The 14,335-nt window shown below is 48.9% G+C and overlaps 1 protein-coding gene across 5 annotated transcripts in view; it reads left to right on the top strand.

The window, feature by feature from the left end:
• The window catches only part of LOC139050565 (cGMP-inhibited 3',5'-cyclic phosphodiesterase 3A-like), a 395,806-nt gene that overhangs the window by 340,345 nt on the left and 41,126 nt on the right, over nt 1-14,335 (top strand). For all 5 annotated transcript variants that reach the window (XM_070527105.1, XM_070527107.1, XM_070527106.1 and 2 more), the window contains one exon: nt 12,081-12,550. In XM_070527105.1, the coding sequence (XP_070383206.1) occupies nt 12,081-12,550 (470 nt within the window). The remainder of the gene's footprint in view (nt 1-12,080; nt 12,551-14,335) is intronic.

Raw genomic sequence — 14,335 nt, 5'->3', positions numbered from 1 at the left:
CAATATGAGGACGAAAACACGGGAAAGGCGGGAGATGGAAATTCAAGACGAATAATTCAAGACGCATTCTCTATAACACTATCGAATGACGATGCTTCTTTGTCGATGTGTCCTCACAACTGTGCCTACGAATACTTTAGACTGGTGTGCATGCATGTCCACGAACGTCATCCATCGGAACAAAACGAGACAGATAGCGGACGTCAGCTGAAAAGGGGAATATGTGTGGCTGAGTGGCTCCGAGTTTTCCTTCTGGATATGCATCCCAAAGACAGGTACTGAACGAAAGCGACTTCCGTCGCTGCATTCTACCACGCCTTTTGCAATCCAGTCAGCGGCCTTCAGTTCAGAGAGAAGTGCAGACGTTGAAGTTCCGAGACGGGTGAAGACGCCTCTTGGCAGGTACGACACCGAGAACTGCCGAGGGAAATTTTCTGACGAACATCTGCAAGAAGAAAAAGAAAAGAAACCCAGAAGTGACGTCCATTCACAGTAAATATATCTCCTGTCAATGCAGACAGCGTCAGAAGGAATGAAAAAAAGATACAAAAGAAAAAAAATGAAATAAAACGACCTTCCAAGCTGCTTCGCTGAAAGGCTTCCGCGTGCCTTTAATACGACAACTTTTTTCTACGTTTTGTTTCTTTTTTTTTTTAAGTGCCCCGGAACTCCATTGGCACCGCACGCATTTCGATGTTATGTGGCAGCCGGTTTTTTCCTGCTCGTTTCTGTGCGAACTCCACGTCTGGCCTTCAGCGCTCCCGCAGCCTTTTCCCCCACTCCCTTAACCATCGCCTGTGTGAAACCGCACTTCTTATGCCGCTAGTATCATATTCTTTTCCTTTCGCCGGCTCTGTCTTCCGTCGATACCGAAAAAAAAAATCAAAGCACTCGGAAGAAAACAAAGGTATCCTGCTCTCGAATTCGTCTCTAACCAACAGTGCTCTCACTTTAACGCCTTTTAGTTGTTTTCTCTCTCTCCCCTTTTAAGCCCTTTTGGAAGTCTTCCTCCGAGTCTCGCTTCCCCTACTCTTACCGACAGGGAGCTCAATCGTTCGTCGCCCAGGGACGTGACAGCGTTGAATCTAGAACACTCTCTATAGTCACACCGCCCTTACCCCCTACGTTACGCTCGCCCTTTCACGCCAGGCTATCGCCCATTTCCCTTCGCCTTCGCAGCGGCAACCGGCCACGTTCGGCTTCCCTTCCCAGACACGGAAACGCTTGGTGGGACTAGAAGTATTGGACATGTTGGGCCAAGCGTAAATGGGGGAGGCAAGGGAAAACGCTGGCTCTGAAGTTGAAGAACGATGGAGGTGGGGGGGGGGGGGGGGGTACCGGTTTCGCGATTGATAATGCCACCGCGCACTCGCCGTGTAGCGGAAGAAGAAGGAAGTCGGGAAGGAAAGAGGCCCCGGCGTGTGCGTTTTACGAGTCCTCCGTTGTCGGTCGGTCGCCTTCCCGTTCCAAAAATAAGAGCAAAGCAAGGCGCGGAGTGGCGCCTGGGTACTCGGGTGACGGCTTCAGGGGGGCGCTTTTTATCCTCACCCGTCTCATCCCATCTAGCACTAGTACTTCGACTATGCTATCCGCTGCTGCTTGGCCGTCGCTTGATCCGCTTGCGCTGTCATTCTACCCTTCCTTCCCGTCACCCTCTCTCTCTCTCCATCTCTCTCTCTGTCTCGCTTGCGTTGCAGCGTTTGCTTTGCTGCCCATCATTCACGCCTTCCTATTTTTGTCCTGTTTCTTCCCTCCGAGTCACTTGCCCGCTGAGTTTTCGTCGTCGTCGTCGATGGCTTAGCGACGCGGCCACGCAATTCAGAGCACCCTCTCCTCCTTTTCTCTTTCTCCGCTGGTCGTTCTTACGCCAGCTTCTAACGCTTAACCTCTCTCTCTCTCTCTCTCTCTCCCTCTCTCTAGCGTGCTGTGGCGACGTTGGTTGTGGCGCTGCCGTTCGCATTTACGACGCGCGCACCCGGAGTGACGCCGCGAGGCTTTTTACTGTCGCGACGGCCGCCGGAAAGGGATCATTCCCCAAGGGGAGTAAAAAAAACAAGAGAGGAAAGGGGGAGTCGGCGCACTCAACTACTCCCTTTCCCCGACCGCTTACTCCGTGGGCGCCCACTGTGAGCGAAGTGGGCCACTCTCTCACGCACTTCGCGCGGAGGGAGTAAGGGAGACTAGAGCGTAAAGGCGAGCCGAAACGAAAAGAAAGGTAGTAAAATGAAGGTCGGCTAAGTAAACGCGGAGTATACTGCTTTCGCATTCTCCTCGGCGTGGCCTCTGCTCCAGTCTGTGCTTCTATCTTTTCGCGCTCGTTGCTTTATTTTTGGTTTGTTTATTTTTCGATCGGTATTGATCCTTGTGTTTGTCGGAACGCCCTTCCTCTCTCCCTTCACACACTTGTTCGCCGGACTTCGTTTCTCCGTAATGTCATGGATTCCGATTTTCGGCATCGCGTGTATGGCTATCGGGCGAGCGTTGTGGCGGCAAATTGTCGTATAAGCGCAAGAACGACCATTGGTGCGCGGCTCGCTTCTGACAAATGACATTTTACTTCGAGGCCACGGCGGTGCTGGAGGTCGCTACTAGCGAAATTCAAATGATGCGCATGGGTGTGTAAATAGAAGGAAGTGTGAGGGAGATGCGACTTGGGGGTGTCTGGACTGTGCTCCTAAACTTCTCGTAAAGTCCTCGTCAAGCCCTTGAATGTTGCCTGTTTCGAATAATGTAGAGTGAGAAAAAGAACTCGCTCACGAATAAAGCTCCACGAGTTCAGCGATAAACCAGAGCCATTCGCTACGGCGACCCTCACAGCGAGCATGTAGCGTTGAGACATTAAAAATTATCGATAATTGTCAGATGTTACGTGAAAGAACGTGAACGTTAAGGGGGTGAACTGCCAAAATTAATTAACGAGAGGAAAATAAGTGACGCTCGAGATTCAGAAAGCAGTACGAAGGAAGCGGGGAACCGGTGAGGGCATTTTGCATCGGCTGTAACAACATGTACGCAAAGACAAACAGGGCAATTTCTTCAGCAGCCGTGACGTTATAGTAAGAGCAGCTCTTTTGTGCTGAATTGTACTGTGCCAGAACAACCACGTGGCTGTGAATAAAGGCTTTGGAGAGTAATATTGAGATTCCCTCTAACAGAGTCCCTCTGTATCGAGAAGGGAACTTGTGCCTTTCGTAGTGCCTAACGGCATCCAACTTACCAAAGACTAGAAAGAAGGTTAGCCAAGTACTGACTCGCAAAACAGAGTCGGCAAATTATTTATTTACGGGTCAGTTAGCTTGCTTTGGATCTTTTACAAGATATTGCCTCAGGTAACTTCAAATGGAATCAGGGCAGCACTTCACATTGGACAGCTCAGATAGCTGGTATGAATTAAAAAGACATTGCTCAGCATCTTATCACATTCGTGTCGTCATCACGTAAGTGCGAAATATGCGGTGCAAAACGAATCTTTGTATATCGTGTCGATGTTAAAGAGGCACTTGTTCTTGTAGCAATGCCAGCAGTCAAGGACACTTCACGTAGTGAATGAGCAGACAAGGCAGAGTAGATGAATAGATAATTAGTAGAGATAGCATGTTCAAATATGTGACACTCAAGGGGTTTCAGACAAGAAAACACTAGCTATTGCCAACACTTTGGTATGATTTTGATAATAAAATGAGAACGCCGAACAAAAATAAAGCATTTAGTGAAATATTAACAAACATTCCGGCTCCCAGACTGCATCCATATTCATTCTGAACATTACTCCCGTGTGGGAGCCCAAAGTTCGTTTAATTTTTCACCAAATGGATTTTTTTTTACATGATCGGCATTCTCTCTTTTTTTTTCATCATGCCTCTTCCTGGTCAGACGGGATTCCGCTAAATATATCTTTCTATTGCAAATAAAACCGTCATGCTGGTGGAGACGCGAAAACATTTTTTTTTTAAATTGAAAGCCTAGTGCGAATTTTTAGGTAAAAGCTCTAAGTCGCCGCTCAGCTCACGCACGAACTTTTCCACTTGCTGGAACCGTTAGCACCAGTGAATGGCGAAAGGTCAGTACATGATGCAGGAGGTATGGGCGGTTCGAATGTTCTTGCGGTACTCCGCTACGGAGAGGGCGTTGAAGCGAAGGCTCGATATACTCTCTCATCGATTTTTTTTCCTGCGCAATGCAAGCAACGGGAAACAGTGCATAAGCGGAAGGCCGGATATTGTGACGCTTCATTTGTGGGCGTCGCACTGTCCACAATGAGCGCCACGAGTTGCTCCTTGCTGTTCTACCTGGGTCAAAAGAAGCCACTATGACAACATTGCATGCTGTTTGTTCTCGAATATAAGCGTCGCCTGACACAATTCTGTCAGGATGCGAAATGCAAAAATCCTTAAGGAGGACCACTACGAGGAAACTCGTATGTGCCACCGGTAGGCGCACGAGAAGTACAACGATGGCAAAATGACAAGAATGAGAACTACTAGAGAAGAGCGCGATGGCAATGGCACATCGATGGTGGCATGACAAAGACGAGAACAACGGCACGACGAGTGTATGTAATAATGTCACAACAATAATGGTGGCACTACGATGACCTGACGGAACACGACTTCACGATGACCGTATGGCAGCAGTGACAGGATGATGCTAAGACGACATGGACTCAATGAACATGACGGCAGGTTCATAACTACGAAGGCAAGGCACAACAGCTCACATGTCGCGTCGAATCGTAGTTGCGAACCTGGCCACTTACTCTCCAAAAGAATGCCACGAAAACATCATAACTGCGACATATGAAACCGAAATTGGCTTTACTACCTTCAACAGCCATTTTGTAAAGATGAGTGAAAGCAGCCGCTATGTACTTGTACGGCAGCTGTCACCGTTTGAACCGGTATCATGTCGAAGTTGAAGACAATTTGTGATATCATGCCTATAGAATACGATAAATTAATTCTGCAGAATTCTGTAGCGTGGAGCAAGTTTAATGATAGGGAAAAATAGTCATCCACCTTGATGTAGCAAGAAGCTACAAAAGAAAACCCCTGCGTGTTTCAAAGAAAAAAAGTTTCGTAGTCGAAGAAAAAATCACCGCCGAAACATGCCTTTGGATTGTCTTGGGTACAGTGTAGTGCTGGGAATGAGAAGATAGCATCATACATTGATGGACACAAGCAGTCTCGTATATCATAAACAAGGACATATCTTTTCCTTTTTTTAGTTCTGCTCCGTAAGTGGTGCAAGAATGACATGTGGCGCCGCTCGATGGTGAAACAGTGCGACAAGTCCGTGAACCGTCACGAAACCAAGCCGCGCAGGGAGATGTATTTTGCTTCTGTGCAATATTGTATTGGCTGAAATTGTGTTTTATTCTCTTCTGCTAAATTTTCTTTCCACGGGAGAGTAATTTCTATCGTTTTGAAATTGCGCGTGTTGACAAGTAGCGCCGCCTTGTGCAAGCGAACACAGTCATGGAAAACGAAGTGCTTCATTGATGCCTAGCCTCCGAGATTCTCATCGCGTACTGTAATCTATGTTTTCGGTGCTCCTACATGGGTTTGAGAAGAGACTATGGAAATCGAAAAATTCTGTTTTAAAAATTTTCTGCTCGCTTTGCACTGCAACCACTGCACGTTTAGGCACATCGTATGGTAGGCTTGCTATTGCGCTACAAAATAGAAAGAAAGTACTTCAAAAACGACAGACGGTTCCTTTAAAGGGACACTGAAGGTTATCAGAAACTAAAGTTAAAGTGGTAGAGCAATGTTCTAGAACGTCGAAGGCGTCAATTTAATCGCGAACAGAGCTTTAGTAACCGAGAAATTGAGGTAAATGCATGACATGATTTGAGACCCCCCAGCGACATTCCGGTACTAGCCCGATGACGAAAGGACTCCTCATAATTTGTGTTTCACTAATACTCAACTACTCGTATTAAAAATATCATTTCATTCGATTATAAGACGGGAAAAAATGCTGCTTGTCTACGTCTATTCGATTCTAAGAAAAAATTACATTTTGACGTTACCCTTCAGTAATATGGGTGTTCGAAAGGTTTCGTTTTCGCTCGAATCTGCGCCGCGCACGCTTTGGAGTTTCAGTACTTTCGTTATCACGTCGTACTGTGAGGGTTCTGCTGGCTCGCGAAACTTTCATTTGGAACAAGCAGCGAGAATGCCACGTCCATGTGATGTCGTGGGAAGCCCTCGTTGCTTTCCCGCTCCGGAGAGCCGGTGTCGAGGCCGCCGTCGTAGTAAGCAAAGACGCCGGCAGTGCGAGCCCTCAGCAGCAGGTCGCGCTCGTCGATGCTCAAATCGCTGAAGTTGAGCCCACCATCGCGAGCCAATCTGTCGGTGTCAGGGTTCATTGCGACGAGCGTCGAGGTTTGCGTCATAGAATGAAGTACCAGCTTATGGGCGTCTTGCGCTGGAGCTTTAGGTATAGTAGCGGCGCCTGGTGGCGGTGCGGGAAACGACATCTGGGTCGGCGGTGGAGAAGCACGTTTCTAGGCCGAGTTTTGCGTCGATTCGCACTTTTTTATGCCCGGTTGCGAGTGCGAAAAGGCTCGTCACTTCTCACAGACCACGCCGACCACGCTGCGAGCTCGCCGCAGCCTATAGTTTAACGAAAACGGACTCTCCGTGTGCCGTGGGACGTAATGTGGGACGTAATTCGTTTCTCCTTCCGCTAGCCACCATACTCCCGCTTTCGCTCTGCTGTCGGCTCTGTCTTGGCTCTGTTTCTGGCCGCGCGTTTGCGTTTTGCGCAGAAAAGCCGTAGCGCCGCCTGCGGATGCCGTTCTACTCACCGATGGCGCAACGTCACTATGAGACCATGATGTCAGTACTCCTCGATCGGAGGGCGGGCGATTTGAACTGCGCTAGAGGTACGCGGACGCTTCAGAACGCATTTTCTCTTAAAATAAGTCTCTCCTTGGCACGAAACAAGCGTTTCGAGGTTTCTGTGATGGTATTTCAACAGTCCACGTTGACGTAATAGTAACCTTTAGTGTCCCTTTAAGAGGACTTATTGTGGCACGAAGAATTTTTATAGGCTTCTTATTTAAACGACCAAACATTATAAAGAAGGGTCAAGTGACATGTTTCCTATAATGTAACCATGTATATATACGCACATATATATGTATTGGTGTGGTTGTGGGGGGGGGGGGGGATATTGCCTTCTGCTGCCCTTCTCCTATTGGTTAATAACTGCTCCAATGAGCGAGCGCCTCTGCGCCAGCTGCGCAGTAGCTGCGCTTGTGGTGCCTGAGATTCGGACTTGGTTGCAGATGACGTGGCCTTCGTGCCGATAGGAGCCAGGACCCCCAAATTATCGCATAGCCACGTGACTTATCGTAAATAAACCCTTACTGCGTAGCTACTACAGATCGAATATTTTCGGACACTCAAGTTAACCGATGACTTCCCACCTCTCATAAAATCAAGATTCGGTATCGTAATTGACTTTTATTTCAAATTTCTTAGTTAACTACTTCATATATCCTCAAGATTTGTGGATATTATGGACATTATTAGGCCCAGTGTAATATTGTAGCAGTATTTTTCCTAATTTGTTTGCCTAACTAGTTTTTAAAGTGGACGGAAAATTTTAAAATGTCCTTGCGTGAGCTTACTGAGAGCTTCCTGTATAATGATTCGCATCAAATGTCCTTCTCGTCCGGTGTTTGAATCCGAGACTGATGTCTTTCCGAAGAGAAGCTTGGCGCTGCTCTCGGATAGATGCCAGTGTGGTTTTTTTTTCTTCTTTCAATATATTTAATAACACGAGCTCAAGTAAGGGCACGGTAGTCTCCTCGTCATGTTACCGCGTGGTGTGTGTGGCTATAGAGTAATATACTCATAACAGAACATGGGCCGTGAAGTGTGTGTGCAGAACGTACGCTATAGCATGAAGATAACTCCAGCGCACTCAATGGTGCGGAGTCACAGCGCCCTCCGAGGAAAGCCGTAAGGAAATACGCGTACAACGCGGAGTGATAACACTCGTGGACAGGCTTCGCACCTTTATCAAAACTTATGATTCTGGTATGTTATGATCTTAATGACTCGTAAGTCGCGCATAAATCCACACTGCTGGTTAAACGTGCTGGCTTTACAGTATACTGCATGACAACCGCGTGCCAAGAAATATACTTTGCGATTTGCTTTCGCCGTAGGGACGCTGCTGTTATAAAACCTTATAAAACCTCTGTGGAGGTCTTACTGGCGCTGTCGACTACAAAAGCCAGTTAAGAGCCCATAATCAATGCCGCTACACAGGCGTGCCTAACGTTGGGAAAATGCGGTACTTCGCCAACCATTGTAGCGTGGGCTGCTGCCGCCGGTGCTGACCGCCCACACGAAAAAACTGTGCCATGCATGGAACACAGGACGACAGAATACTCGCTGCGCACCTCGCGGCAACGAGGACACGCGACGGTGCTGGCCGAAACAGTGTCGATCGCCACACGCCGGCGGATTCCAATTTCCGGCCGGGGTAATTAGGCTCGCCTCGCCTCCACTCCAGCGCATTCCCTATTTCCCGCTTCCCTTCGCTTCACCGTCCTCACGCGCCCTGTCCCCCTCCCCCCCCCCACTCCGCTGTCCTTTCCCCAACCGCTTGCAGCGTGCCTCCTCTCTCTTGATGAACAGGAGAGGTTGCGGTAAATGGTGATGTTTCACTCTCTCCATCCTCGCCCTCGTCTCTCTGCTACCCTCTCTCCCAAGCGCCCTCACATCAGTTCTTCATACAGGTTGCTTTTTCAATCTCTCGCCGTTCCATGCTTTCCTTTCTGTTCTCGTCTACTTCTACCGCTGCTGTTGCCCCTAGATCCTGCCCTCCCGTGTGGTCTATCCCGATATTCGTTTACCCGACTTCGTGCTCTCTATCCTGACGAGTTTTTCCTTATTTAGCTCGTGTTCTGCAATCAAATTGCCGCCCGCCGAGCTGCGTTCCACAAAATCTTCTGCTTGGTTCTACCAGGACATCGGGAAACATTGCCGATAAAGGCCATGAAAGTTTTCAAGCGCTGCCTTAATTAAGGAATTTCTTTCTAAGCGTACGATGTGCAGCAGTCCTGTACTGTGCGGCTCCGTTTACTTTGACAGCGTCGTGCCACTCGCCCACGTACTGCACCTTGAGATAATTACAAGTTAAGTCAAGCTTTTAAACGGGAGGTAAAAGAGAACTTAAAGTTTCTTCATGCGTTATCTAATCTCACCAGGAACACACATTCTTACATCACAAGGTGTACGGAACAGTGGAAGGTGGTCACTCCGCGTGCCAATTATTCTACACAAAAGATATCATACACACTACCAACACTTTTAAATTTGTTTCTGAAACCAGGTCTTGATATGTATATAACTGGTGTACGAGCTTTACGTGAACATTTTGTCACTCAATCTTTCTTAAATAATTGAAGAGCGTTGTTCACATAATTTGTCTTTTTGCGTTTACTTTTTGTGCATATTTCACATATAGTCAATTGCTATGCATATATATATATATATATATATATATATATATATATATATATATATATATATATATATATATATATCCTGTTCAATCGCTGTTTGCCTTGTAAAGGAGGCTGCGGGCTCTAGTCAAGTCGCTTGCCTCTAAAGCGACTTTTACCCGCAGTCTCCTCCATCACTGATGGAAATGAAGAAGTTATTATAGTGTCGTCCTCGTTCACTCTGGTCACGCTACCTGCAGCCCGACTTTCGTCATGCCATCTCCTGACCCTGTACAGTATCTTGGTCCAGTGTGAAAGCGAACACGCACCTAGTATTGCGCCACCGATTATCACTCAGTTATGGCTGAAATGCATGAATTTTTTTATGTGCAAGTGTACCATCCTCATAAATGGAAACATGAACCGTTAAGCGTAATTGCATTTCACTGAGATTAGTTGTCGCTCTCTAGCCTGTTTATAATCATGGAGTTGTCTCAAATGTACGTTTCGGCGTCTAAATCCAGCTAGTTGTTATGAAATCCAGAAGAACCTGGAAACGGAACAACGCATGCTCCTAGTATATCGAATTCATTATATCGGGCACTTTCCTCTGATAAAGGCGACCGAATGTTCCATACCTGTTGGTTATATTGCCTGCTAGCTGTTCGCTATAAAAGTGGACCGTGCTGTACAACATGTCCTTTTATCCTCCGTGCAGCACCTTTCTCCTTTATTCGAAAACCCAATTGTCAGGGGCACTGTCGCCTGACTTAGCTGGCCGTGCTCCGTCCAGCAACCTCTTTCCTTACCTCCCGAGTGTTTGTTTTCGCCTCCTTCAACCCGCCGGTCTCTGCTGCGGGCAAGTCGACGAAGAAACAGCTGGCTTTTCCTGCTGACGTTGCGAGGCAAAGTGCAGGCGGCGGCGCGGGAAATTCTCGGCGAAAAGGGGGCCCGACGCTTCACCTCTTCCGAGCGAAACGGTTAAATGAGGCTTGCGCTGTCTTTGCTCTTTCTTTGTGATGTAGCCCTAAGAAGCCCTCAAAAGCGGTTCTCTTGCAGACCCCTTCGACGAGTGTGCAAACGCACTGCTTTGTGTTCGAACGTGCTTCTGTGTGCGTGTTCGTGCGTGTGTGTGCGTGCGTGCGTGCGTGCGTGCGTGTGTGCGTGTGTGTGTGCTCCTGTGCTTTCCTTGACGGACTCGTCGGCTTTGTTTGTCCGCGAAAGTGTACTTAGCGAGAACAGTAATTGTGACAAACTCGTCGGGCCTGTCGGGAGGCGGCTTTGCTTGTCGTGTACTCGTGTGTCCAAGCAGAGGCGCTGCCGACTGATTCTCGAACTCCACCCCCTTTTTATTTTTTTACCTACCCGATTCTCCGGAAAGCTGTTCTGTAGTTACCGGACCGGAAGCGAGCCAACCGAAGTGTTTGATGAAGCTAATCAGTGCTCGATAGTTACGTTTAGTTAGGTGAGCGAGAGGGCTGCAGTTTCTCTGGAGGCTCGGTCGTCGGCTCGCAAATGAGGTGGCTAGCGTTCCGGTTTTTGTCGGAACGAAAAGGAAAAGAAAGGAAATAGCCTTAGAGGACCCTCAACTGGCACGTATGAGGAGGGCGGTGTAATGAAACTTTAGAAGGCGTGCGCAAGAGGCCACAAACCGCGTCTGTAGTGTGCGTTAGAGTTGAAGGGGTCTAAAATTGGAGTACGTCCTGCACTTCACTTCGCCGTTGCTCGAAACCATTGTGGTAACTTCGGCTGCATCGTTCTGGAAAGCGCAAGAAATATAACGAAGGCGAAGTCAGGTACAAAGAAGGACACAACGCTGTCCCACTTCGCCTTTTACTGACGGCGCCACCGATACAAAAGCACTAAGTGTCGCCCAAGACAGCGATAGCTCGATAATTAACACCCTCGGACGAGGTAGTTGGTTAATGAGAGCTCTGTAAACGTGTTATATTTTTGTAAACAAGCAGCAGGTGAAATGCCCCCGCATCTGTTGGGTTCGTAATCGCAATGTCATGTTCCACTTCACTGAGAGAGTTCTGCCGTACGCTGTCGCTACTAAAGCGGTGTTCAAAAGAAGACTTGATAAATTTAGGAGGCGGATTTCCCGACGAGTTTCACAGCGCTGCCGCAAAGTTGAGAAAGAATACGCAGCGTCCCTGCCGGTGCCATGAGCTAGGAATAATCTGGCTGCTTTCCCTCTTACGTGAGTTGGTTGACTCATGGACTTTCTTGGCGCAAGGCCCAGTTCCGGTCAAAGAGCGCCAACTATACATGGGTACATCAACATACAGAGGAATGCTGAGAACAATGCTTGGTGAATTTTTTCCTTCGAATTTTATGGCAAATTGAGGGGAGCGAGTCTCTTACAACCCACTCCTATTGCATAGAAGCTTTCCATTCTCACCTTTCTGCCTTCGGATCTCGAGGATCATTTCTGGTGATACTAACACATTAACACGCGTGTTACCACAGTTAAGGACCACTACTACCGGTTAGGTTAGGCTTAAGTTTGAGGCAGCGGTGGCGTAGTGAAATAAGCCACATAGTGATGCACCGCACGTATGTGCATCGGAGTCTGTGAAAGCGAACGCACGTCCTTCCTCTCGTTGCGCAGGGCTCCAGCTCGACCGTGGACGTCGCTCTGCTGGCGGAGGCGCACGGCCTGGTGACGGACATGCTGCTGGACCCGAACCTCCCGCCGCACGTGGTGAGCGGCCTGCGCGCGCTGGCCACGCTCCTGTCGCCGCCGAGCCACGGGCCGCCCCAGCCGCGGCCCAGGCCCGGCGGCGCCTCGGTCTCGCTGGCCGACTTCAACTGCGGCTCGGACACGGAGGAGATACCGTACACCGGAGAGAGACCGTCGGCGCTGCCCAAGCGGCTGCGCCGCAATCTTCCTCCGGGCCTGCTCCGGCGCATGTCGACGAGCACGTGGACGACGACAACCTCGGCGACGGGCATGCCCACGCTGGAGCCAGAGCCCAGCCGAAAGAGGAGCACTAGTTTCAGGCACGCGGCAGCCGCCGCCGAGGGGTCCGCCGTCGCCCAGCACCAGGCATTCCTGGCGAACCACGCAGCGGCGTCCGGGTATTGCGCATTATATTGTATTGTATTGTGTTGTATTGTATTGTATTGTATTGTGCACGCAGTACAAAGCACGAGTTGTACCTCGCCCGCCATTTGGCCGACGGTTTGGGACAGAAAGATATACGTAGGAGCGTTGAAAAGCAAGATGAGGGGCGTAAGTAACGTTCAGAGGCACGACTGCGGTGCTGTGGATCAGAGCGCAAGTGGTTCTGCAGCCAATATTCTTGGATGACATTAGGGGGTAAAATGCAGTTGGACAGGTCATCACGATTTGTTAGCGTTATACAGAATGGGTGCCAAGAGAAGGGAAGCGCAGTCGAGGACGTCAGAGAAGTAGAGGCTGTGAGGGAGCGAGGAAATTTGCAGGCATAATATGGTGTCATAGTGTGCAAGACAGGCGCAATTGAAGGTCACTGTGAGAGGCTATCATGCTGACAGTGGACGTAAATAGGGTTATGATGATCTAAGAACGGGGTGCATTGATCCCTAATGAATGCCGCAGTCCAGGGACGGACAGTAGAACGAATAACGGGGACAGACACAAGCTGTTAAACTTGTGCGAAAGACGGTAGGACAACTGCGCCTCTCGAGTGACGCTGTCACCATGGGGCTCACTGACCGAGGCCAACAAGAATGCGCCGCCGCCCCTTTTTTGTTGTGCCTCGGCGCTTCTTAAGCAAGAATCCCGCAATTTTTTCGCTTTGAGCGTCTGCCTGAAGACACAAATCCGGCAATGCTTGCATTCGAGTGTCTACTTGACGACATTCAAGTGAAGACACGCTTCCCAGATAACTTTTCACCGCAGGAGTCACCGAGGAGCGTTATTGAAGGAAAATGCCTCTTACAATCCAGGCTTGGCACGTTTCTAGACTTGCAGGCTCTCGTTAGGTAGGGCTTGCCGTATGGCATAATGCTTTAAATGTAGACTGTGCACTGTAGAATTTCAAGGAGCACGTTCTGGTGTCTATTGTGTACTGCACCCAGCGATAATATCTCAGTGAGACACCATGACGAAGGCCGTCTTCCATGTGTAAAAAGAAGGGAGTCTTCACCTCAAGCAGTGACCTTCAGTATCGCAGCTAAAATGTTCCTTAAGGTCTTGTTCTTGAGAAATTAAGCGTAGATACGGCGTCAGTGGACAAAGACAATGACCAATACGAGTCGCACGTAACACTTGGCTCTGTTTGTTAGTGCCGTTTCTCGCCACTGGCAACATCTTCGCCTGCTTGCACTCGGACTCGGTTGTACCAAGACCCCTCTTTGATCAGGTAAAAGGATGAGGTGGTGCAAGTGCTTCAATTCTACATCGTGTAGCAGAAGACTAGCTGACTAGAGAGGTTAGATAGGTTGTTCTGAACGCTCGTTCGGGCCATAGTGGTCTGTTAATTTGCACTGAGAGCTTTGGCTTGCCTTTGACTTCCTGCGTTAAGACGCTGGAACTTTCACTATCAGCGGCACTCCGCGGGCGAGTTCTTTGTACTCCCGATGACCCTCGCCCTTTGCTCTTACTTCAGGGATTGTACTTTGTCCACTGGGCTAACGGTGCTGGCCTCTTCAATATTTTCGAAGTACGAGTGAGATGCCCGTGTCATCCTTGAGAGCCAACATGACCGTTGCAAGACGAAGTGAAAAGACACATTAAAGCAGCGTTCCAAGAGTCGTAAATTGTCTGCCGTCGTTGAAACAGAAACTATCGGCAAGTAATGTAGCCCTTCTGAGGCCCGTTCACGATTACGTGGCTTTTAGTCTAAGCACGTCGCTTACACCGCTGGCTTTCCATAGCAC

This window comes from Dermacentor albipictus, chromosome 10, assembly GCF_038994185.2.
Source record: "Dermacentor albipictus isolate Rhodes 1998 colony chromosome 10, USDA_Dalb.pri_finalv2, whole genome shotgun sequence".
In the NCBI taxonomy this organism is placed as follows: domain Eukaryota; kingdom Metazoa; phylum Arthropoda; class Arachnida; order Ixodida; family Ixodidae; genus Dermacentor; species Dermacentor albipictus.
Note: the sequence above shows the minus strand (reverse complement) of the source record. Positions and strands in the feature narration are given on the sequence as shown.